Source organism: Tenrec ecaudatus, chromosome 1 (genome assembly GCF_050624435.1).
Source record: "Tenrec ecaudatus isolate mTenEca1 chromosome 1, mTenEca1.hap1, whole genome shotgun sequence".
NCBI classification, from domain to species: domain Eukaryota; kingdom Metazoa; phylum Chordata; class Mammalia; order Afrosoricida; family Tenrecidae; genus Tenrec; species Tenrec ecaudatus.
In genome coordinates, this window is record NC_134530.1 from 104,945,094 (window position 1) to 104,968,352 (window position 23,259).

Consider the following 23,259-nt stretch of genomic DNA (forward strand, 5'->3'; position numbering starts at 1 on the left):
TTTTTTTCCTCCTCCTTCCAAATCCATCTCTTTTCCTCTTATGAGAGAGAGGGAAGTTAAAAGGAGACTTCAGGTCACGGAAAAACAAACGTGTTTGTCAAGGGCTTGCCACGTGTGTGTCTTAACTCTTTACTGCCACAAACTGCGTTTCTCTGTATCCTTCCACCCTCCCCGACCTTCACTGCCGCTGAGAAAGGGAAGGATCTCAGCTCAGACATGTCACTGTTCCAGTGCACAGATTTTGTGAAGTGCCTTCTGTTTTAGCACTTTAAGTTTTTCACATTTTGTTGACTTCTGACATTCCACTTTCCTCGGTTATAGGAAAGCTCTGTTAAGTAGTTTTTTTTAAATGTGCCAATGCCTGTACATTAACAAGATTAAAAAATAAAGTTGTATAAAACATTTAAAAAATAAGAAAGTCTAATGTGTCAAAAATATGCAGAAAAAGAAAATAAGAGAGTAAGCCTACTGCTTATAGTTTCAGAATCTGGAGCAAGAGTAAAATACATAGGTACACCTAGCACATGCCTTAACATTTCAGAGTTTAGTGCTAAAAAAACAAGCTAATAAATGATGAAATATATCTGTTCTTCTACTTGGGCAACGACACCTTCATGGCAAGCCAGAAATTCAGGTGCATATTTAAACTTAGAGTTCTGTGCTACCAACATTCAGAATGAGCAGTCTGGTCTGTCTCCCTTTTAATCCTATTTATGACTCTTGAATCATGATGGGCTTTATACCCCAGCATGTGAAATCTCTACCTAACTATTTTGATCCATATAATCAAATGCCTTTGCATAGTCAATAAAACGCAAGTAAACATCTTTCTATTATACTATGGCAACATCCAAGGTCCATCTGACATTAGCAATATCTCTGTGCCACATTCTCTTCTGAACCCCTTTGGAATTTCTGGCAGCTCCCTATCAATGTACTTCTGTAACTGTTGTTGAATAATCTTCAACAAAATTTTACTTGTATGTGACATTAGTTAAATTAATTTTTGCGTTCTTTTGGGTCACCTGATGGCATAATGGGCTACGAGTTGGGCTGCTAACCACAAGGTCAGCAGTTTGAAACCACAAGTGATTCCACGGGAGAAAGATGAAGCTTTCTACTCCTGTAAATAGTCCGTCTCAGAAACCCACAGAGGAAGTTCTACCATATCCTACAGGGCTGCCATGAATTGGAACTGATTTGGTGATAGTGAGTTTGACTTTTGGAGGGAAAGGGGTCAGCTTTCTTTGGAAAAATTATGTGGTTAGGGATTATGTCAATAGGCACTCCTGGGTAAAGGCAGGGGCGGAGCTCAACCTATCAATTGTGTCACTGCCGGATGACACCTCCTTGGTATCATAAGCCTTTTTGTATAAGACAGAGAAGTCAAGCAGAGTCGAATCTTCTTCGTCCCTTTGCCATCCTCGAGAGCTGGATCTTGCACCTGGTTCCTCTGGCTCCTGTTGTATCTCTTGCGAATCCCAACGGCTATCAGTGGACAACTGACCGTGAATTCCTTTGACTAACTTTGGACCTCTGCATCCTCCAGCCTGTGCCCCCTGCTGTCTTACTTCATCATCCTGCATCATGTTCATTGGCCTTCACAGTCAGGAGAAGCCTAACTTGAACCAGACTGGACTTAACAATTTCAACAACTGTGTAAGACACTTGTTGATATAAATCTCTTTCAGTCTACAACACATACACGTATCTGTGGTTTGGCTTTTCTAGGGAACGCGGCCTAGCATGGGTTACAAATATGGGTCTTTTCTAGTTGTTGGCCAGGTAGCTGTCTTCTAAATTCCTCAGCACAAATGAGCGAGCGTTTCCTCAGTCTGTTGAAACCTTTCTAAGGGCATTGTACCTGGGATTAATATTGAAAGAGATAAAGATTCAGGATTGGTAAAAGAAATCCATAAGTATGAGAAATGCAATAAGTATCTATTAATTATTAGACACATCATCATGAAACTGAACAAAGCTGAAGATTAAGAAAAGATCTAAAGAGCCGTCTAAGAGAAAAAAACGACTGGACTGTAAAGTCACTATTAGACCGACAGCCATCTTCTCCACTAAATAATACCTTTCCAGGTTAGAGGAAAACAAACAGTGGCCAACCTACACTTTTGAACATGTTGCTCAAGTGTGTGGGTGGTTGTGCCTGGGGCAGTGCCCAACCACGTCAGCCACAGCGGACGAGGAGACAAACGAAAGGAGCAGCGTCAGCACTCCTACATAGCTGCTTGCTCCAAATGTGTCTGAAAAAGCGAATGGGCACAGCTACACTTTCCACTTTTAAGGACAGGCTTATTTTTATCGTCTGAAAGGAATGAAGATAGCTTGTTCAATTATAACCATAAAATTTATCTTACAAGGGTATCTTCAGCAGCTGCAAACTTTATCTGAGAGAAGGAAGAAGGCATCGGCTACAGGGAAGTCTACATTCCCACATGTTCGCGAAGGGGCACAATCTGCCACGAGAAAACTTATGTACAGAAGAGAGACAAAATTTAGGGCACAGGGGTCTCTGAAGCACAGATACTCCAGAGCCCAGAGCTTTTAAGGGACAGACTTATATAGTCTTTAGGTCACATAACCAGCACGCCCATGCCAGCACTACACAAAAGGCAATTTACAATTGTTGAGGCATACAGAAAAGTATCAGCTCATTAAGCAGACTGCAAAATAGAGGGGAGGGTAAGGCTTGGAAAAATGAAGCAATATCTTTGCAGGTGCTGCTTTCTCTAGCACCTATCAGGGCAAAGTGTCCATTTATCTCAGACAGAAAAGCAGGCCACAGCTGCGTCAACCAGCTCCAATTCATTTTTCAGTCTCCACTAGTCATAAGGGAAACTTGTTGCACAAGTTTCTGCTAAATCCCCTGACAAACCTCTTTCCCTGGACTACTCCTCCCCTTCGAGGCTTAGTGCCGGAACTGACCACAAAAGAACACCTTATCCCCAATGCGCAACCACGAGCCAGCTTTGGAGAAACAAGTACTATTTAGAATTAGTAAACAAGTACTGTTACTGGTCAGCATAAGTAAAAATTCAAGTGAAATTCCACCTATTGGGTGGGCTACTCAAGATTACATGCAAACCTGCCTTATAGGAGGAATGAAAGCCTTTCGGATTAAACTGATGAGTTATATAAAAATCTGTCTCATCTCATCTCACTGCCATCGAGGTGATGCCAACTGATAGCAGCACCATGGGATGGGAAGGGATTGCCCTATGAAGTTTGGAGACCATGGCTCTTGGCAGGAGTGGAGGGCTGAGTCTTTCTTCCAAGGAGCAGCCAGTGGTTTTGAAAGGCAGCCTCAAAGTTTGCAGCTCAACACGTGACCACTATGCCACCAGGGCTCCTAGTAGAGGCAATGGAGAGATTTACCAATATAGATCTAGAAACATCTGAAAGAAAGTTTTTCTAAATACCCATTTTATAATCACTCTACTGCAGACATTCACAGAAAAATTCAATGTAAAGCTATGGGAACTCCAATTGACCCAAGTGAGCTAACAGCAGCAACCTTGGTGCGCAATGACCAAGATTTAGAGACGGAAAAGAAAGAGAACCAAAAAGCTACAATTACTAGGGCTGTTATTGTGGCTAACAGCAGTTCTAAGTCTTCACAGTGGGAGGCCTCTGCCCCCCCTGCAAGGCCCCAAACCATGAGGGGTCTGTTACAGCATGGGAAGCTGACCATGTTCAGCATGAAGGTTGTAGAGGAGGCCCCCCCAGAAGCAAGGGGCGGGATTAGGGAAGCCTCCCTTCACCAGTTTCCCGTGTAGGACTTCAGGACACCGAGCTGACAGTGCCCCAAGTTGGTTTTGCTGGCAACAGGTTCTCTCGACTGATGGGACCCAGACTCCCTAGTGCCTTCTGGCAACAACACTGACACTAAACTCCAAGAGCTGTGGCCGCATGTGGCCATTGTCAGTAGCCCATGAACTTCCTGTTAGACACGCGGGCTGTGCATTCAATACTATAATCTTTTGGAGGCCTTTTGACTTCCTCCTAACTCCATGTTGTTGGCGTCAACAGGCTGCCAGCTTCTCACACCTCCTCTGTCCTGCCCCTGGGAAGGGTTTCTATTTTCACATCCTATTTTAATGGTTCGTGAATTCCCTGCTTCAATTTTCAGAAGGGATTTCTTATTCAAATTCAGAGCATAAATGACCTTTTCGCCTGTTTCTATAGCTCTTGTAAGAATTAAAGCCTTATAAGATATTATAGCTCTTATAAGCTATACCCCTTAGGCACAATAATGGAAGGAGCATTACCATGAGTGTAGGGCGAAGGTGGGGGTGAAAGGGGGAACCAATCGCAATGATTGATGAAAACTGGCCCCCATCCACCCAGGGTGACGAACAACAGAAACATGGGTGAAGGGAGATAGCAGATGGTGTCAGATATGAAAATAATAATAATTTGTAATTTATCAAGGGTTCATGAGGATGAAAGGGTGGGAAAATGAGCTGATACCAAGGGTTCAAGTGGAATGTTTTGAAACAGATGATGGCAATGATTGTACAAATGTGCTTGACACAATGGATGTATGGATTGTGATACGAGCTGTAAGAGCCCCCAGTAAAATGATCTAAAAAAAAAAAAGAATTAATGTCTCCTCTCATTTGGTCAGAAAAGTATCACCATTTGAGTACAGGTATAGCAAGCCCACAATCCATACAGGCGTTAAGAGACCTGACTGAGATGAGTTATCACACTCCTCCTTAAAAAGAAAAAACATGAGTAGAAAGGCTGAATGGATGTAACCACTCTAGCTGGAGGAGGAGACATCTGCCTCTCTATAGGAAGGAATTCTCTTTAGAAGCAACCCCTAGCTGATGCTTAGTGAAAAGTGATAGTATTTCCACATTCAGTGATTGCTTAGCTTGTAATGTAAATGCTAGCAAAGAATCTATATCTAAAATCACCCAACCAAAGCCAAACTCCTATGCATTTCCTGCCACTTTCACATCCCATACAGTCCACAAACCTCCAGAGAAGTTGAAAAACTTGAATGACATACTAAGAAACACCCCCACAAAGCCAGTTTCAGAAGCACAGCAGACACGGACCACGCCGTTTTATTGCCTTCTGAAACTCAGAGCCCTTCCTGGAAACCCTTTCATGATTAGTCCATTTGAATTGATGCGCACAAGGCCCTTGGCACCTTTTAGAGCACCAACCCAGCATAACCTGTCTCTACCCATGACTTTAGTCCACCCTGTATTTCAAATAGTCTGAAACCTGCTGGGAAAGATAGCCAACTACACCCCACCCTCCCAGCGCCTACACAGAATCCACCGTATGCCCTACTGCCCAGAGATCAGGGCCTATTAAATACTCTCTTTTAAAAAATCCCAAACATAGGTGGATAGGCCCCTTTGAAGTCACCCTTTCCACACCCACGGCTGCAACATTAAAAAGAAAGACATGCTGGTTCCACTTCAGCTTCTTAAAGCAAATACCTAGTTCCTCTCTCCCTTCAGTTGCATTGAAGACCCCACAAACTCTCTTAAGTTAAAATTAACCCAAAAATGACTGACTTTACTGTCTTGCTTGCTTTTCTGGAGAACTGTCATAAGATGTCTAGCCAACGTCTCCTGGGTGCTTATGTGTGGTCTATTAATTTTATTTGCTTGGATCTCCATTCTTAGCCTCGCTTTTTCCTGTGTTACAGTGGAACCCTGGACCTAGATGCTGATCCAGTCTAGAAGGAGCGTTGAGATGCAAAGCAGTTGAGTTCTGAATCAAGTTTTCCCAAAGAAAAAACTAAAAACAGATTAATCCATTCTCAACCACCAAGTTTTTACCCTAACTTTGCCTTTTTATACAAAACATTGCACACAAATTTCAAATTAAATAAATTCAGAGTTAAATAATATAATTTAAGTAATAAACACAACATTTAAAAAGTTTTTAACAACTACAGATGGCCCATGCCTTGAGATTGCTGAGGATCTGGATCTGTGGACAGGGATGTGGAGAGGAGGGATGGAGAGAGAGTCATTGTTTGGAAGGGGAATCCCCTTCCATCAAATTAACTGGTGGCTGCTTTTCAAGAGTTGTTTTCCCCCTTCTTTGCCTTTTTCACTAGGACCTGGCTGGCTTTCTCTGTGGTCTGCTGTTGACATTTGCTTAACTGGTGTCTACAAGGGTTTACTAAATTATAATCAACAATATTGATAACATGGTCAACCAGTTCCTTATCATGATGACTCTTTTAAAAAAAAACTCTTTCTTAGGACCCATGTTTTTTATTTAATAATAACATTACAAAAAGCCACAAAAACTCAGAAAATTATAGCAAAACGTTTGGAACACAGCCACAAATGGTTTAAAGAATGCATACTAACAATGCCAGCTAACGCTGAGTGACCCAAACACTAACTGCTTTTGTTTACAAAAATCACCTGTGTCAAAAAAAAATCACCTGTGTCAGGTTGGATTCCGATGTTTTGTTTGAGCTCTGATGCAAAATTGTCGCTGCATTTTGTGTTGAAATCCGATTATGCCAAGTACTGACGCGGTCCAGTACTGGGGTTCTACTGTATCTCCTTTCACAGTAATACTTACCATATATACTCGTGTATAAGCCAAGTTTTTCAGCACAAAAAATGTGCTGGCTGAAAAACTGGGTTTTTGCGCTGAAAAACTGGTGTTCAGTTTATACATGGGTCAGTGGCATGAATGGATGTCATCTGGTCAAGCCCAACTAACAAAAGGAGGAAATCTCATGAAGCCTGACATAGAGTTAATAGCAAAGTGGGTTCGAGATGCATGGGAAGACATTCCAGAAGACATGGTGCCACGTGCCTTCCAGAAATGTAGTATTAGTAATGCTATGGAAGGCAGTGAAGACTGCACTTTGCATGAAAATGACAGCAGTGATTACAAGGATCCACATGTGACCTCTTCCCTGGGAGAGGGACAGCAGAGAAGGGGGGAAGGGAGATTCCGGATAGGGCAAGATATGACAAAACAACGATGTATAAATTACCAAGGGCATATGAGGGAGGGGGGAAGGGGGAGGGAGGAGGGGAAAAAAAAGAGGACCTGATGCAAGGGGCTTAAGTGGAGAGCAAATGCCTTGAGAATGATTGGGGCAGGGAATGTATGGATGTGCTTTATACAATTGATGTATGTATATGTATGGATTGTGGTAAGAGTTGTATGAGTCCCTAATAAAATGTAAAAGAAGAAAAGAGAAAAAAATGATTAGGGCAAAGACTGTACAGATGTGCTTTATACAATTGATGTATGTATATATATGAACTGTGAAAAGAATTGTATGAGCCCCAATATATTGTTAAAATTAAAAAAAAAAAAAAAAGAAAATGACAGCAGTGATGGCGATGACGGCGATCTCAGTGAGGACAGCGTCTATGATGACCTCACACCAGCTGAAGCTCTGTATTGGAATACGGATGATGATGAGGAATCCAGTTTTGAAGGATTTAAACTCTGTACATTTTAGCTTGGTTGCTGATTGAGCTCAGGGAGTAGTACTCTTAAGGTATCATTGCTGATACCTTATTGTTTTTGTTGAACCTATTTTCCACTTACTGTTCTGGTTTACTAATGTTAAATGACTTGTCCTTTTATTTATGTTTTTTATTTAAAATAAATATTTAAATACATTACCCCACTGATGTCTCAATTTTCAGTAATTTTATTTTCATTTCTTTTGATTATTGAAACTCACCAATAGCTTCTGCATTTTCCACCCTAGGCTTATACTCGTCAATTAATTTTTCTGGTTTCCCAGGTAATAATTAGGTACCTTGGCTTATACTCGGGTCGGCTTATATTCGAGTATATACGGTACTTCCAAAATTGTTACAACATTGATAGTGCCAAAATGTTATTTCTCCAGAAATAACATGGTGCTATACAGTTCATTAGATTTGTAGAATACTCCACAGAAGACCTGCAATATCCATTGATGACAGTAGATGTGACCACTCCCCTAGAAAAACTAAATAAACTGTGACTTCAAGGGTCCTTTGGAACTACACTTCAGAGCAGTTCATCCCTTAAAAAACTTTTCTGCGGGAGATAGACCAGCTGTCCCGCATCAAGCTGCATCTGAACGAGGCATGTGGATGAAAGGAAAAGAAAGAGACATGTACAAAACATGGGATTGGGAGGACAACAGTCTGATGGACTGAAGTACCGAGTGTATTCAAAGCTTTGTTTTTAAACTCTTCTTACAAGGGAATGGTTACAAAGCAAACATTAAAGCATTTGTTTTAAAAAAAAACATTCTGAACTTCTTATCTATGCAAACATTACTTAACGAGGCACACTGTCTACACACTTGAATAATTAAAGCACTATATTCTAAGATAAGCACAATGGCATGCAGGGTCCAAAAGAATCTTAAAGAGATCTTACAGAACTAAGTTCTCTCGCAATGCTTTCAGCTGCAAAGACAACAGAGGCACAGGGGACTCATTAGTCACCCACCATAAACACCTGGACCAGCCAATGGCCTCCTACACTTTTCTTTGTTATTTCTGGCCTAAATCACAGTAGCCCCAATTCCTTTACCTGAGTGGATCATGTGCCCAGCATCTCCCTTCTAAAACTTACAGACTGTAAACACAATCCCACCTGAAATCTTAGCCAATCACCAAAACTGTTTCCAAAAAAGAAAATGCTCTACCATATGGGCCACTGACTGATCAAACCAACTTATTGTCTCAAGCTTCCTTGGACATCAACCTCACTGAAGCCCAGGGCACGTATGTAGGTGGGAAAAGCCACCATTTACCTCATTCTGTCTGCTGATCTCATCACAAAAACAAAAACCATGTCTATCATAACCCCAGAGGATTAGCCACTCTTAAAACATTACGATATACTGGCTAGCCCAAAATTCTACTCAGCCACGTACTCTACTTGACAGAATTGATGGGGTTTGGCTAAGGTCTGCCTCGTTCAAGCGGCACGGCTATCCCCCTTGGACCACGTGTGTGAAAAACACTGACTAGGTAAACGGTATCAAAAAATGCCAGCAAAACTGGCAGCCCGGGTAGACCTGAAAGGACTCTTTCTCTGTGTGAAAAACTGAATTGGCTAGAAACTCATCTCTCTCAACCCAAGCACCATTTCAATTATTTAACAGCCTCACGGTAGCCACAGCCTTCATCTACAGAGAAGTATAGAGGTCATCTCCCTTGGTAGGTCACACTAGATATCTGTGTCTGTCTTGACAAAGAATAAATCTTCTTTCTATGTGATGCCGGTACCTATGTTTGTCTCCCAGTGAATTGGACTGGCCTATGTAGAGTAGTATATCAGGCACCTGATATAGCACTCCTTCCAGTAGAATCTAGTGTGCCCGTCCCACTTGAAACACCATTACCAGCTATCAAGCACAGTGTGATTCCCCTCCTGGTAGGCTTAGGCCTAACTGCACGCATTGGGCTGGGGATACGAGGCATAAGAACCTCCTGTATGTCATGTGAACCTTATCAAGAGAATTAGCAGAAACCCTACCCGGAATCTGAGAAGGAATCCAAACGCTGTAAACCCAGATGGACACCCTCGCAGCAGCAGTCCTGTAAACAGGAGAGGATTAGACCTCTGAAGAGCAGAAAAAGGAGGCATTTGCTTAGCTTTACTATTGCTGCTTTTATATCAAGCCAGGATTTGTTCAAGAATTAATCACAAAACTGAAAAACAGAGCCATAAAACTGCAACAGGTCAACAGCACATAGGGTTTTCTCTTGGGCTCTCAAAAATGGGTACTGCCAAGACCACTTCTACCCACGGGCCTTGACAAAGTCAGCACATGGAGGAGGAGCATTCAAAGAAGGCTCCACCAAGGAAGGTCTCTTTCGGTTACCCTTTGAAATTATTGGCCTGATATCATTATTGATAATTGTAGCTGCTCTCTGGTTCTTGATAATTTTGATCACTTTCCCTTTTAGGAAACAACTAATGTCAACTGAGGAATATTCCCCAGTAGTTGAGGTTACTCTCCTTCCTGTGGCTTTGAAAGATCCATGTTCTGACTACATGCAAAGTGTATTGTATAATAAAACTAGAAACTGGAAACCAGAAACCCCCTTAAGGAATTTATGTTAGATCTTGAGCAGGCCGAGCTATTGCAACCGAAACCCACGGAAATCTCAGAGGCTTGTTTGTGCAAGACTCTAAAAAAGTTTATCATCCTCTTCCCATGGTTTTTCCCCTCCTTATATTGGTTACTGCATAGGGGGTAAAATACGGCATCCCCCTGCAGGAAATAACCCAAAGAGAAATAGAGTTCCTGGCCCTGATTTACCTTATACAGGGGCTTGTAATGAAAATGGCATAAGAATAGTTAACAAAGAAGGTGTACAAGTTCCTTTTAGTAGTTTAAGTTTTATGGAACGGTTAGCAAGAAGAGGGCCTCCGTGATGTCTGAAGTCCACTGATGCAAAGCTACCTATTGTGAGGCAACTTGAAGTCCACTGAAGCAAAGCTACCTATTGTGAGGCAACTCATGCCTTGGTACAGAAAGACTTTTGGGAGTTTAATTTATGGGAACTTAGTGGTAAAGAAAGAACAATAAATGAAAACCCTAGAGGAACAGTCTAAGAAAGAACAGCCAAAGCCTGTGAAGTAAATATTGATAATGAAATGTATTAATGCTTTATTGATTTCATAGTTAGAACAATGCACCCTAGTTAGATGAAGTGTGCTCAGTTATTGTTAGAAGGTTTATGTCTATCACCTTTGTAGTTGAGAAAGTTTTAGTTTCAAGATGTAGTAAATTTTAACCAAGAATTATGTGATTGATGTAACTTGTTACGGTCTTGTGGCCTGAGAATTTTCTGATGCATGATCTCAGGCCATAAGCTTTAAGCCAAGAAAAAGAATATATAAATTGAAGCTTTGCATGAATGAAATTGGAACAGTCACCCGCAACCTTTGAGTCATGTGGTATCTGTCTCCCACTCGCTGATGCCATGGCCCACCTTGAGGGACCCCCAGACCTTGCTGCAGCTGGACTGCGGCAGAGGACCACCCTTCTGAGGCCCTGTAGTAGCAATGCTGTTTTTTACCTGCTTTTGCCCTTGGTATTTTAGGTCTAGTCACAAAGCTGGTGACGCCACAATTCCAGCTCATAATTCAAGATGAAACCCAATACACTCTCCTACTTCAGACCTAGAAGCACAGGTAGCAAGTAGCCCCATGACACCCTAACTCAGTTGGTAGGAAGTTGGCAGATAGACATGGATAATGTACCTTTTCCTTTTATGCTCCCTGTTAACTGGGAATGAGAGGTTAATGACTCACAGAAATGCACTCCCACCTCAATCTTCTAGTATAAACAACAGAAACACTCCCCGAACAAACATCATGTTCAAAATCTCCCACCTGCCTGCAGATGACCCTGACTCCTGGAATTACCCCAGTCCCCAGTCCCCTGCCTACAAATGTGCCTGAAGACTACCCCGTGACTAGTGCTATGAAACCTTGCTAACCTGCACAGAGAGCTCCTTTGGACTCAGGTCTGAGGTCCTTCTCAGGCTTCCTCCAATAAACCCGTCTCTTGCGATTGATGCTCTGTCTTTCCTAGAATTCATAAGTACTCAGAAAAATAAAAGAATTTGCAACTTAAACCCAAAGTGAAAATTACAGAATTAGGAAACAAGTAATTAAAACATACATACTATTTTGAAGACAAGAAAGTCTAAAAGAATTAAAAAATAGACAGTAAATTGTAATACAAAGAAGTCTAAATAAATAGCCACAACACAGACATGTAAATGGGCTGAGGTTACATGACAAAGAGTGTCATAAAATCACTCATCTGCTGTTTGCAAGACAAACTTAAAACATAGCTTCATAAATGTTGCAAGTAACTGACAAAACAAACCCAAAGCCATACCTGGCTAACTATTACCCATGGAAGTCATTGCCATGGGATAGATTACAAATAGTAGTGTTTTTGTCTCATATAGACCTTTTAAGACCAGTCAGGAGAAGGAACTGGATTTGAAAATGAACAAAAGAAAGGAAATCCAAACGTACTTATTGAACACTACGTGACACTGCTGCTATATTAATTACTGGTCATTTCAGATCTCTCGAGTTCAAAGAGCTTAAGATATGTTTAAAAATTATTTTTAAGACATTTTAGAAAATTGGAGGTGATACATCATTTTAGAAAATATTGTGATATATCAAAAAAGCTCTGGTGGCATGGTGGGTTACCAGAATTGACTCCACGGCAGTGAATGTGTGGTTATCTTTGTTGGCGATAGGTGAAAGGCTCCTGGTGTCCCTGTGAGTTAGGGATTGGGCTGCTAAATACAGGTTTTCAGTTTAAACCCACCAGTTGCTCATTTTTATAGTCTAAAGAAACCCCCAAACCAACCATGCAAATTCACTATCAAGCCAATTCTGACTCAGAGCAACCGACCCCACAAGTGAGAGTAAAACTTCACAGTCCAGGCAACTCAGGATCTATTGGATTCTGTTGGTAAAGTCAAGGTGCTCTCCAGCATTGGGGTGCTAATCAAAAGGCATTTGAAACCTCCAGCCACTTTGTAGAAGGAATGAATGGGATGTTGCTGTCCCTAAAAGATTCCTTGCCTCTGAAACCCGGGGGATCTGTTAGTGCTACCGCAGTGCTTCTCAGCCTTCTAATGCCTCCACCCTTTAATCCAGTTCCTCAGGTTGTGGTGACAGCCAGCCATAAATTTATTTTTGTTGCTACATAACTTTAATGTTGCTACTGTTATGAATTGCAATGCAAATATTTGATATGCAGGATGGATTTTCATTGTTACAAGTTGAGCATAATTAAACATAAAGCAGTGATTAATCACGAAACAATATGCAATTATATATGGGGAAATACTTATGTGTTTTCCGATGGTCTTAGGCAACGCCTATGAAAATCCTTCAACCCTCAAAGGGGTCGCGACCCACAGGTTGAGAACCGCGGTTCTACAGTCTCTCATTGGCTCACTGCGTCGGGACCAACTCTCCAGCAGTGGGCGTCACCGACTTGGGCACAGGCAGCGAGGGCACCTATGAGCAGCCTGTGGGGTCCTACAGTTGCAATGGAATTAGTTGTCCTTCAGGCAACAGTGTGGTCAGCTAAGCAAGGGCGTGGAGGGGGCCTGATGTGCGCTTGTGCGCAGGCGCGCGGCGTTTAAGTCTCCCCGGAAATTACCCAGGCTCTCTCTTTCCCTTTTCGGACATGGTGAGTGCGGTTGTGCGTGTGAGCTCTGCGTTTGAGGGAGGCCGTGGAGGTAACGTCGGGCCGTTCAGCCGCCATAGGGCTGTTTATTAAGTTTCGGACAATAGCTGGGCTAAAACATAGGCTTGCCCTTGGAGATTGCGTGAGGCTTGGCTGTGGGAGTATTGCTCAGCGTTTCCGGCTGGCCGCGCGGGCCCAGTTTCCTATTTTATTTCATGTTTTCTTGGTAGAGCGGCCCTTGAAGGATCGAGCAGCCGATTTCTTAATTCTTTAAAGCTAAAAAGACTACTGAAATCACTCGATTCTGTTAAGGTTCTGGTATACAATTTTAATGGTTTTCAGGAAATCTACGATGCAGTCGGCTCGGTGTTTTTCCGTGCATCTAATCACCACGATGTAGATGTTAAATGGAAACGAGTAGAGCAACATGTGCAGTGCCCGCTTGCCTTTTAAAACGCAGGGAAGACTAGGTTGAAGAGGGAAGCTTTGGTGCTGCAGAGAACATGCTTGGAAGTACGTCTAAAACTTTGTGAGGTGAATTAAGAGGGCAGTAAAAGATAGGAGAAACGCAGATACAGATTAGTAATTTTCTTGGTCAATGATGAGTTGGCATGTATTCTGAATCTAAAGTTGATTATTGCTTCTTTAGCTCTAGAATTACTCTGAGACCTGGATGATAAATCTTGACTTAAATGGGACTAAAGTGCTTTAGGGTTTCTATTGACACTATTTGCCACGCAAAAAAGGTGTAAGTAGATACTCTGGAGAAGAACTGGAGAAGATGGACGCTTATGAGATAATGTTTTGTTATATATTTTGAAAGGGCACACCACAAAAGGATGTTGTTATCAAGTCAGATGCACCGAATACTCTGTTGCTGGAGAAACATGCAGATTACATAGTGTCCTATGGCTCAAAGAAAGATGATTATGTATGTATTAATTTACTGTATTTTTCAAAAAAGTGGGCTATATTGTATAGATAACTAGTATTATACCTAAAGTTTCCTAAACTGTTTACTTAAGACATACGTTCTCAGGGTTTCAAAAAGAAGTACATGACATTGGATAGCTAAGACTGAGGCTCTGTAGAGGATTCGCCTTGGTTCTCCCCTGGCTATTTTGGTAGTTAAGGAAATACTTTTAAGGTCAATGATGTGTTGGCATGTATTATCTGAATTTTCTGCTGATGTGTGAATAACACTTAGCTCTAGAATTACACTGAGACCTTAAAGTTACCAGGAGACTAAAAGCGGTTTTCTCTGAAAACAGAAAAATTCATGCTGAGAAGTATTTTTGCCTAACCTATACTGGGTCCCTTCATCACTACCATGGGAAAAGGCTCTCTACTGTAAAGAATTGTTCTTTGCACAAATAAAAAGCAATGTCCTATTTGAGTTGGTATCAACTTAATGGCAGTGAGTAACCAGCCATGCTAACAATTGACTTAGCATCCTAGGGAGAATTTATTGAAGTTCCAGGCTTAAGTCTTTAGGGTATAGCCTTCACCTTTATAGTTAATTGTCCACAGTAGCACAGTTCATGGAGCAAAGGGTGGCCATGGGGGTTCCCCCAAACCCACTGGATGATTAAAGAGGCAAGCCTTGACATTCTCCTAAATTTTATTCACGCTCACTTAGCCTATTTAAACTCTCATTTTGGGGCCAAGAAACTTGCCTGATTGAGACCTTTATAATGGGATACATTGTTAATTGGCAAGAATTTCTAGAGATTTTCATGTCTCCTTAGTTAGAGTTTTTCATAACACTTGTGCTGAAAGCTTTAGTCATTTTGGTTTCCAGGTGGGAGGTATGTAATTGACTAACAGGTAATAAGTTATGTACCAAGTACAGATTAAAACAAGCATGGCATCTGTTAAATATGACATTCGTTTTTTATTTTACTTTTGGCTTTGAGTATAAAACAGCTGCACGAAATGTTAGACATCAGCGCACAAGCTCAGCTAATTTATATATTCTGAAGCGTTTGAAATTGATAGCTAAATTTCAGCTGCAACTTCACTGTTCGTATCATAGAAATAGGTTTGACAATATGGTAACATACTTTGCTTTTAATAAATTTAATTGTGTATTTTAGGAGTACTGTATGTCTGAATACTTAAGAATGAGTGGCATCTATTGGGGTCTGACGGTAATGGATCTCATGGGACAACTCCATCGCATGAACAGAGAAGAAATACTAAAGTTTATTAAGTCATGTCAACATGAATCTGGTGGAATAAGTGCTAGTATTGGACATGACCCACATCTTTTGTATACTCTTAGTGCTGTTCAGGTAAATTAAATGTCAGTCTTGAATCTAGTGTGCTCTGACCTGAAAGTGGGGGATTCTTAACTAGGTATTGGGAATAAAAAGTCAGATTAATATTTCCAAATGAAGCTTAAAACTTACAAGGTCAATGATGTCATGGCATGTATTAACTGAATCTAAAGTTGATGTGTATCATCAAGCTCTAGAATTACACTGAGACCTTGGATGTTATCTCAATCTATAAAAATTACTAGGTGGCGTTCGATGCTTAAAAAGTTTGATATCTTGGAATTTAAGATTTTAAATTAGCTATAGAAAGCAAATGCTTTTCAAGTTGCATTGTAGAAAGTATTCGTGTTTGAGATAATTTAGTTTGTATGCACTTAAAAGGTAGTTGAGCCAGATCAGCAGGACAGGTTTAACTGTTGTGAAGAGAATAACTTTAATGTGTACTGTTTTGTTGCAGATTCTTACTCTGTATGATAGCATTAACGCTATTGATGTAAATAAAGTTGTGGAATATGTTCAGAGTCTACAGAAAGATGATGGTTCTTTTGCTGGAGACATTTGGGGTAATTTTTAAGTTTTTCATCTTTTCAGGTCCCACTAAGCAGCTGGTCTCATGGGAACTAACAGGTCTGCTGGAAGTTCCAGCATGCACTGTGGTAGTTATATCAGCATCAGGAACACTGGAACAGAGGGGGCCAGTCTAAAAGATAAGGTAGGTGAAGTTTTAGTCCCAATATTTTGGTGGCTTTGTGAAGTTTTTTTTTTTAAGGATACTGGAATTGAAAAACTTTACAAACTCGCTGAATATTTCATTGGAGGGAGGGAGTACAATTTTACTTGATAAATGTAGATAATCGCTGCTTTAGGGGCTGTCATGGTACAGGCCGGAGAGACCAGCTGCTTCATGGGATGTGAAAAATCTACTTTTATAAAATAGGGTAAGTTTAATGACAAACTTCACTAGACGGTAGTTCTGATGTAACTTAAATTAGTATGCTCTGTTGGTGACAAATCCATTGTCTAGATATTAGATCATTTGGCTTTTCTCATGAAATAATTAATCTGGAGCAATTGAAAAAACAATAGGATAATCAGTAATTGTACAGATTTTGGTATTTTACTTAGATCAGAAGCTGCTGTGTTTGGGTTTTTTGGGTCTATGATGAGTTGGCATGTATTCTGAAATCAAACTTGATTATTACTATTTTAGCTCTAGAGTTACTCTGAGACCTAAAAATACCTGAATCTTAAATGAAGTTTTAGTTAAGGTGACTGAATATAATATGAGCTTTACTTTGATTTGATCCTTTTAGGAGAAATTGACACAAGATTTTCGTTCTGTGCGGTGGCAACCTTGGCTTTATTGGTAAGTTCCCAATCTTATACTGTGGTGTTTAAATATGGGTGAGTGTGGTGGACTTTAATGGATCTCTTTTCTGTTTGTAGGGGAAGCTGGATGCTATTAATATGGAAAAGGCAATAGAATTTGTTTTGTCATGTATGAACTTTGATGGTGGATTTGGTTGCAGACCAGGGTCTGAATCTCACGCCGGACAGGTAATTACTAATACAAATTAAAATAATAGTTTCTCTTAGAAACTTGCCCCTCTTAGTGGAATTTTCTGGCCAGGCGAACATGAGAAACAGGTCTCTGCTATCTAAGCTAGTAAATAGCACCTGTTTTCTTGATGTGCTAGAGAAATGAAACAGCGTGAACAATTGAGTTAAGGAGCAGAATTTGAACCTGTGAAATAACAGCTATGTTCAAGAATTTAGGCCCAAAATTAACATAAGTAAAATTAAAACCTAGGTGGGATTTCCACTCGAGTCAAGATGCTATAAGAAGGGTAGAGCTGCTCTGGTTTTTGTATCTTTCTCCTTTCTAGCTGCTAGTGGCTTTGAATTGCCAACCTTTAGGTTAGCAAGCCCAATGCCTAACCCATACTGTTTAAGCAGCTAGGTGGTGTGAGATCATCAAATTTTACATGTTTAATTACTAAAATAAAAAATAGTGGGATTTTAATGGTGAAAAATTGAGTTTATACCTGTATACTTTATGTCTGTAATTTTAGATCTATTGTTGCACAGGATTCCTTGCTATTACTAGTCAGTTGCATCAAGTAAACTCTGACTTACTTGGTTGGTGGCTTTGTGAACGGCAGTTGCCATCAGGTGGACTCAATGGAAGGCCAGAGAAGGTATTGTTTGTTATAAGATAAGCTATGTTCTAATAACCTTATGGACTTGAATAACATTCCTTGCCCTGTGTATTTAAAATTAAAGCTTAAATCATTTTTTAATCTAAGATTGTCTTCGTAAAAGTATAGAGCATCTAAGCTAAAATAATTTGTTAAACCAGACTTCTGTTTAAGAAGCACTTAGAGATGTGTGCATGCTGCTTTTGACTTCCTGTAATATTAACTGGGTTTAGGGACATGGCGTTTTGACTACTACAAAAACTGTTTACATTTTCCTCCTATCATTTATGCTGACTTACCCATTTAATGAGACCAGTATCCAAATGTTTTCTTACCTAGAAATTCACAGTGCAGTCTACCTCTCTGGACATGCGCTAGTTTCGATATGTACTAATTTGAGTATTGATCCCAGTAAATCAGTTTCATTCATGAAAAGTACTTCAGTAATAATTACAAACATAGTCAAGGAGTGCTTAGAAAAGCACACAGCAAATGTAAAAACAAACAATGCAGTGGATGTTGCCATACTGACCCATTCAAGCAATCCTTAAATTCTTTGTACTTGTGCACAGTATCAAAACCCCAAATGCCATTTAGTCATATTTTTATAGAGACTGTATTTATAGGATTGTGGTTGAATATACTTTCGTGGTCATCTTTAATTTTAACAATTAATAGATTTTAGCATTGCAAGCTTACCTGAACATTTCTTTTGAGGGAATTCACTTGAAAAAATGTTCCTCACAATGATAAGAATGTAAACATGGAGAGAACAAAAATTGCGACGACTCATGTCTTTTCTTAGTTACCAGATGTCTGCTACTCCTGGTGGGTGTTGGCTTCCCTGAAGATCATCGGAAGGCTTCATTGGATTGACAGAGAGAAGCTGCGTAGTTTCATTTTAGCATGTCAAGATGAGGAAACGGGGGGATTTGCAGACAGACCAGGAGATATGGTAAGTACAGGAATATTCATGCATGTCATAATTTTTGTATTAGCGTTTAGACATGTCTAGATTTAAACATGGCTTACTTTCTAAGCATTTCTTTTGCTTATGTTGGAAATGGTTGAAGCATGAACATAAATTGTGAGGAGACTGGAGGCAATCTCATTAAAGTCAGTTGAGGGGGTGGACTTGGTCAATTGGAACAATGACTTGCACATTTCAGTAAAATTTTACACCAAGGTTTAAAAAAAATAGTGGGCCAGGCATGGCTAGGTATATTCATAGTCATTGTCTTTCTGGTGGATCAGTTTCATTACTGTAATTAATGCTGTAATGGGAATTAGCTTATTGGGGATGCCTAAAATAGATCATACAGGCAACAATGGCATTTACCAGTCAGTAGTAAGGATGTTACCATTTTCTGCTAGTGTATATAAACGGCTTTCCTTTTTTAAAAATAGGTTGATCCTTTTCACACATTATTTGGAATTGCTGGACTATCACTTTTGGGGGACGAACAGATTAAGCCCGTTAATCCCGTTTTTTGTATGCCTGAAGAAGTTCTTCGGAGGATGAATGTTCAGCCTGAACTAGTGAGCTAGAGTCATTAATGGCAAAGATTGTCAGTATACATTGGCCATTTCGCATTTGTTATTTGAGTGATCATCAGACTTTAAAAATGTATGTCATTTGTTAATATTTTATATATGTATTTAATTATGTAATTACTGTAAAATACAGATCTTTTATCTTATATTTAACTCTTGTTTGCTGAAGCACTGTTCTGAGTAGAATTCGCTTTAAGTTCTGCCAACATTAATCATTAGAGATTGAATTTTTATTTTGTAGTATTTTCTTGTAAATCTAATAGTGAACAATTTTAAGAGCTTAAAGCACTTTTGAGTGTCTGATTCTTAATGTGTTCCTTCCATGTACTGCATACACTGGTTTGTGTTATGAATGTTGCCTGTTAACAATGACTCCAGTGAATTATTAAAAGTTGCACGCTATTAAATGGTTGTTGGAGTGAATTATTTAAGTTTCCAAAAGTAATTTGGAAATACTTTAAAGATTTTGATGTGTAGTGGTGGTTACTTCTGAATTGGTCACAAAATAGGTGAATGACATTTTATGGATTGTAATGTGAACTGTACTTAGCCAGTGGCTTTTTAATGTTTCGTCAAAATGTCCACTATTTATCCAAGGAAATTTTGACTTACCTCACCCAATAAGAGGAAATCTTTTGACAGAAATATTGGTAATTGGCAATTTAAGTCTGATTGGGTACATTGTTTGCTAGTAATTAAATGTATTGTCAAATATTTACTCTAATGCATTTTTTAATTTTAAGGATTGGTGATGACTCAGCATAACACCAAACTAAGTCGTTAGGATAATCTTGATTTAACTAGCTGAAAGTGTTTGATCAGACCCAGAAGGCTAGTCCTATTCCTCCATCTCCCAAATTAGCCATTGATTGGCAACTGGTTAGTTTGAGGTATTATCATTGGCATGAGTTCTACCGATGAGTAAATGTGCTGTTCTTAGCTGACTGAGACTAAACAGTTGGGTAAATTTAATAGTGTTTTTAATAGTAAAAAATGTAAACTTAAAGCTAAGGTGGGTCCAGGAAAACATTTATCATCAATTGCAACAGCGCCCCGTCAAAAGTATAAAACTTGTGAGATCTGGACAAGTGATTTCTATTAAGTTCTAGTTAACAGATTTTGTTGTACAGCAAAATATTTACCCATTTTGTGTACTGAGTCTGTATAGCTACAATATTTGGAGTACTTTTCATTCTCATCATCCCTAAGGTGTTGGTAATGCTGACTTGGGGTACCAAAATCACCACCTTGAGTAAATTGATTTCCACTTGACCTTGGAATTACTTGATACATAGGATTTCTCTAGGAGTAGACATCCTCATTATCCCAAGGAGCCAGCTGGGGGGTTTGGTATGACCTGATATCCCAATTTGTAACCCACTGTATTGAGTACTGCTTATATGTGGCACAGAATTAAACTTCTCAAGGATTACTATTTAGTAAAGCCCTGCTAATGTTCTTAAAACTAAGTTAATTTGTGTATGAAAATGATTCTAACAGTTGAAGAAGCTATTTCCTTTGTGTTACAGTTTTGTATATAGCAAGGATTGAGTATTCAATCACACATGGGTTCACTTGTACCCTGTTTGTCCACACAAAACACTGCCAACTGAGTCTTTAACTAGGGGAGTAGAATGCCTAGTCTTTCTCCATCAGAGCAGTGGGTTTCAAACTGCTGAACATGCAGTTACTGCCTAATATGCAACTACTACACCATCAGGGAATTAAGTACTACAGATAGTAAAAACAAGCACTTATATAGGTACTGTGCTTGTTGGTTAGCTTGTCTCCTGAATGTAGGGTTGGGGCACTATGTTACTGTCACTGCTAACAAATTGACGATTCTCAACCTGGGGGTCGAAGGACCTTTTCACAGGGGTCACCAGATTCCCAGCAGCAACATTAATTACAGTTAGGAATTAATGGAAATAATTTTATGGTTGGGGGGGGGTCACTACAACATGAGCTGTATTAAAGGGTAGTGGCCTTATGAAGGTTGAGAACTGCCCCTGTGGGTTTGAGACTGCAAATACATGGGACCAGACTCCTTTGAAGTGACTGGTGGTTTGTAACTGCTGATTTTCCAATTAGTCCAATGTAATAGTCAAAATTGACTCAACAGCACCTAACATCCTACTGTTGGTATGAGGTCAGCTGCTAACCCCAAGGTCAGTGGTTAGAGCCCACCTGTCATTCCCCTGGAGAAAGATGAGATTGCTTCCCTAGATTTTTGAAGTCTTGGAAATCCAAAGAGGCAGTGCCACTGCCCTATAGGGCTGTTTTCTTTTTGGCCTATAGACTGACATCTAGTGGATTCTATGTCAGTCTACATAGGGTTTTCTGAGAAATTACTCTGGAAGCAGCCTGCGTCGTTGAGCCATGAATGTTATTGACAACTGTTTTTCTTTTGAAGGCATTTGGTACGGATTGACCAATGGCTACACGTAAGAAGCTAGTGTATTGTGGGATTTAATGAAATATTTAAGAAAATAGGGCGCTGAGAATAGTGGGGTATTCATTACTGAACCCTGAGAAATTAAGGCCACTATAGGTTTAAGAGGGAAGCCTGGTGGCGGAGAGGTTCTATGTAGGCATTTCCAAATCTTGATGGTTACGGTTGGTGAATTCAAGGAACGGGCAGCCCTCCTGCAGCGGGGGCTTGAGCAGAGCATGCACCTAGGGAAGGGCAGGTTTCTGTGCGCCTGCGCTCTGCGCCTGCGCGCCTCCTCGCTCGCCCGCCTTCTTCATTTCCCCCGGGGCTGCGAGAGGGGACGGCCGGAAGCCCTGGGGCTGTGGAGACTGAGGAAGATGATGAGACCTGGGGTGTCCGCCTCACCTGTGCCGGTGGCTTCTCCCTCTTCAGTAGAGACGTGGCCACGGGGTCCCCGCTACAATTTCGGACTCCAGGAAGCTCTGGAGAGCAGCCCGTCGGCGCAGGCCGGCCCCACGCGCTCCCCGGCCGCCACGTCCGGCGGCGGCGCCGGCGACAGGAGCAGCAGCAGCACGCAGCCTGGTTCCCGGCCGCCGGCAGGCAAGGAGCGGAGCGGGCGGGCGGGCCGCAGGTTCGGGGTGGTGAGGCTACCCCCGAAAGTGCCCTGGTGGCCTGGCTGGGGGCAAGGCTTCGCCCCTCCAGTTGGTTCCATGACAGGGCTGTGAGGAATGGCTGCGTTTGAAGAAGGGAGGGAGTTACATCCGGGAAACCTTCCCTCCGGCCGCATGCCAGAAAACCCTAACAACCGAACTGGGTAGAACTTCCCAAGTGTTTCCCCAGAAGGCCATGACAAATGACAGAATTGGTTCATGCGGTTAGAATAGTGAGCCTCAACTGGACATCCCCTTACAGCAGGGTCACAAGGAAGAGACGAGCCAGGCAGGGTGCAGCGAAACAATGAAGCACACAGCTTTCCTCTAGTTCTTTAGTGCCTCCTCTCCCCATCGTGACCCCAATTCTACCTCACAAATCCGCTAGCCCTGAGCACGTACACTGCTACAGATAGGAGCTCTCGACACACGGATTCCAGGACAGATTAAACCCCTCAGGACAAGTAATGAGTAGCCATGCCAGGAGGGTGCAAGGAGGGAACCGATCACAAGGATCTACATAGAATCCCCTCCCTGGGGGACGGACAACAGAAAAGTGGATGAAGGGAGACAATGGACGTGTAAGATAGGACAAAATAATTTATAAATTATCAAGGGTTAATGAAGGAGGGAAGGTGGGGGAGGGAGGGAAAATGAGCTGATACCAAGGGCTCAAGTAGAAAAATGTTTTGTGAATGATGACAACACATGTACAAATGTGTTTGACACGATGGATGCATGGGTTGTGATAAGAGTTGTACGAGCCCCCAATAAAATGACTTAAGAAAAGTGAGCCTCTTGACTGCTGAACTGAAGCCACCAAGTCCCTTCTAGAGGAGTTTGAGAACAGATCAAGTTGAACATGTCATCTATTGAGGTGAATAATTGGCATAAATTTAGTATTAAAATGTAAATTTTATCAGCTCTTTTTTCT

General features: G+C 41.0%; 2 protein-coding genes and 4 non-coding genes across 6 annotated transcripts in view; all 6 read left to right on the forward strand.

The window, feature by feature from the left end:
• The first annotated feature begins 13,107 nt into the window (after positions 1–13,107).
• RABGGTB (Rab geranylgeranyltransferase subunit beta) lies at positions 13,108–19,651 on the forward strand. Its single transcript, XM_075557361.1, has 9 exons — positions 13,108–13,216; positions 14,037–14,144; positions 15,310–15,507; positions 15,950–16,055; positions 16,806–16,858; positions 16,939–17,049; positions 17,565–17,690; positions 18,496–18,645; positions 19,098–19,651. Exons 1-9 carry the CDS (start codon positions 13,214–13,216, stop codon positions 19,236–19,238), a joined length of 996 nt encoding a protein of 331 aa, XP_075413476.1. The 5' UTR covers positions 13,108–13,213; the 3' UTR covers positions 19,239–19,651.
• On the forward strand, positions 13,807–13,885 carry LOC142438425 (small nucleolar RNA SNORD45). Its single transcript, XR_012782799.1, has one exon. It is a non-coding gene; the product is annotated as a small nucleolar RNA SNORD45 (small nucleolar RNA).
• On the forward strand, positions 14,360–14,443 carry LOC142438426 (small nucleolar RNA SNORD45). Its single transcript, XR_012782800.1, has one exon. It is a non-coding gene; the product is annotated as a small nucleolar RNA SNORD45 (small nucleolar RNA).
• Positions 15,627–15,706, forward strand: LOC142438424 (small nucleolar RNA SNORD45). The gene has a single exon (XR_012782798.1). It is a non-coding gene; the product is annotated as a small nucleolar RNA SNORD45 (small nucleolar RNA).
• LOC142438427 (small nucleolar RNA SNORD45) lies at positions 16,647–16,725 on the forward strand. Its single transcript, XR_012782801.1, has one exon. It is a non-coding gene; the product is annotated as a small nucleolar RNA SNORD45 (small nucleolar RNA).
• A 2,401-nt stretch (positions 19,652–22,052) lies between the features above and the next one.
• Positions 22,053–23,259, forward strand: part of MSH4 (mutS homolog 4) — a 115,585-nt gene continuing 114,378 nt past the window's right edge. The window contains exon 1 of the mRNA XM_075540106.1: positions 22,053–22,275. Within this exon, the coding sequence (XP_075396221.1) occupies positions 22,053–22,275 (223 nt within the window). The remainder of the gene's footprint in view (positions 22,276–23,259) is intronic.

Excerpts from the sequence above, each read along its gene's own strand:
- RABGGTB (XM_075557361.1), top strand. Across the intron at positions 16,056-16,805 it reads TTTTGCTGGAGACATTTGGG|GAGAAATTGACACAAGATTT; the intron begins GTAATTTTTAAG and ends TGATCCTTTTAG. Across the intron at positions 17,691-18,495 it reads TCAATGGAAGGCCAGAGAAG|TTACCAGATGTCTGCTACTC; the intron begins GTATTGTTTGTT and ends GTCTTTTCTTAG.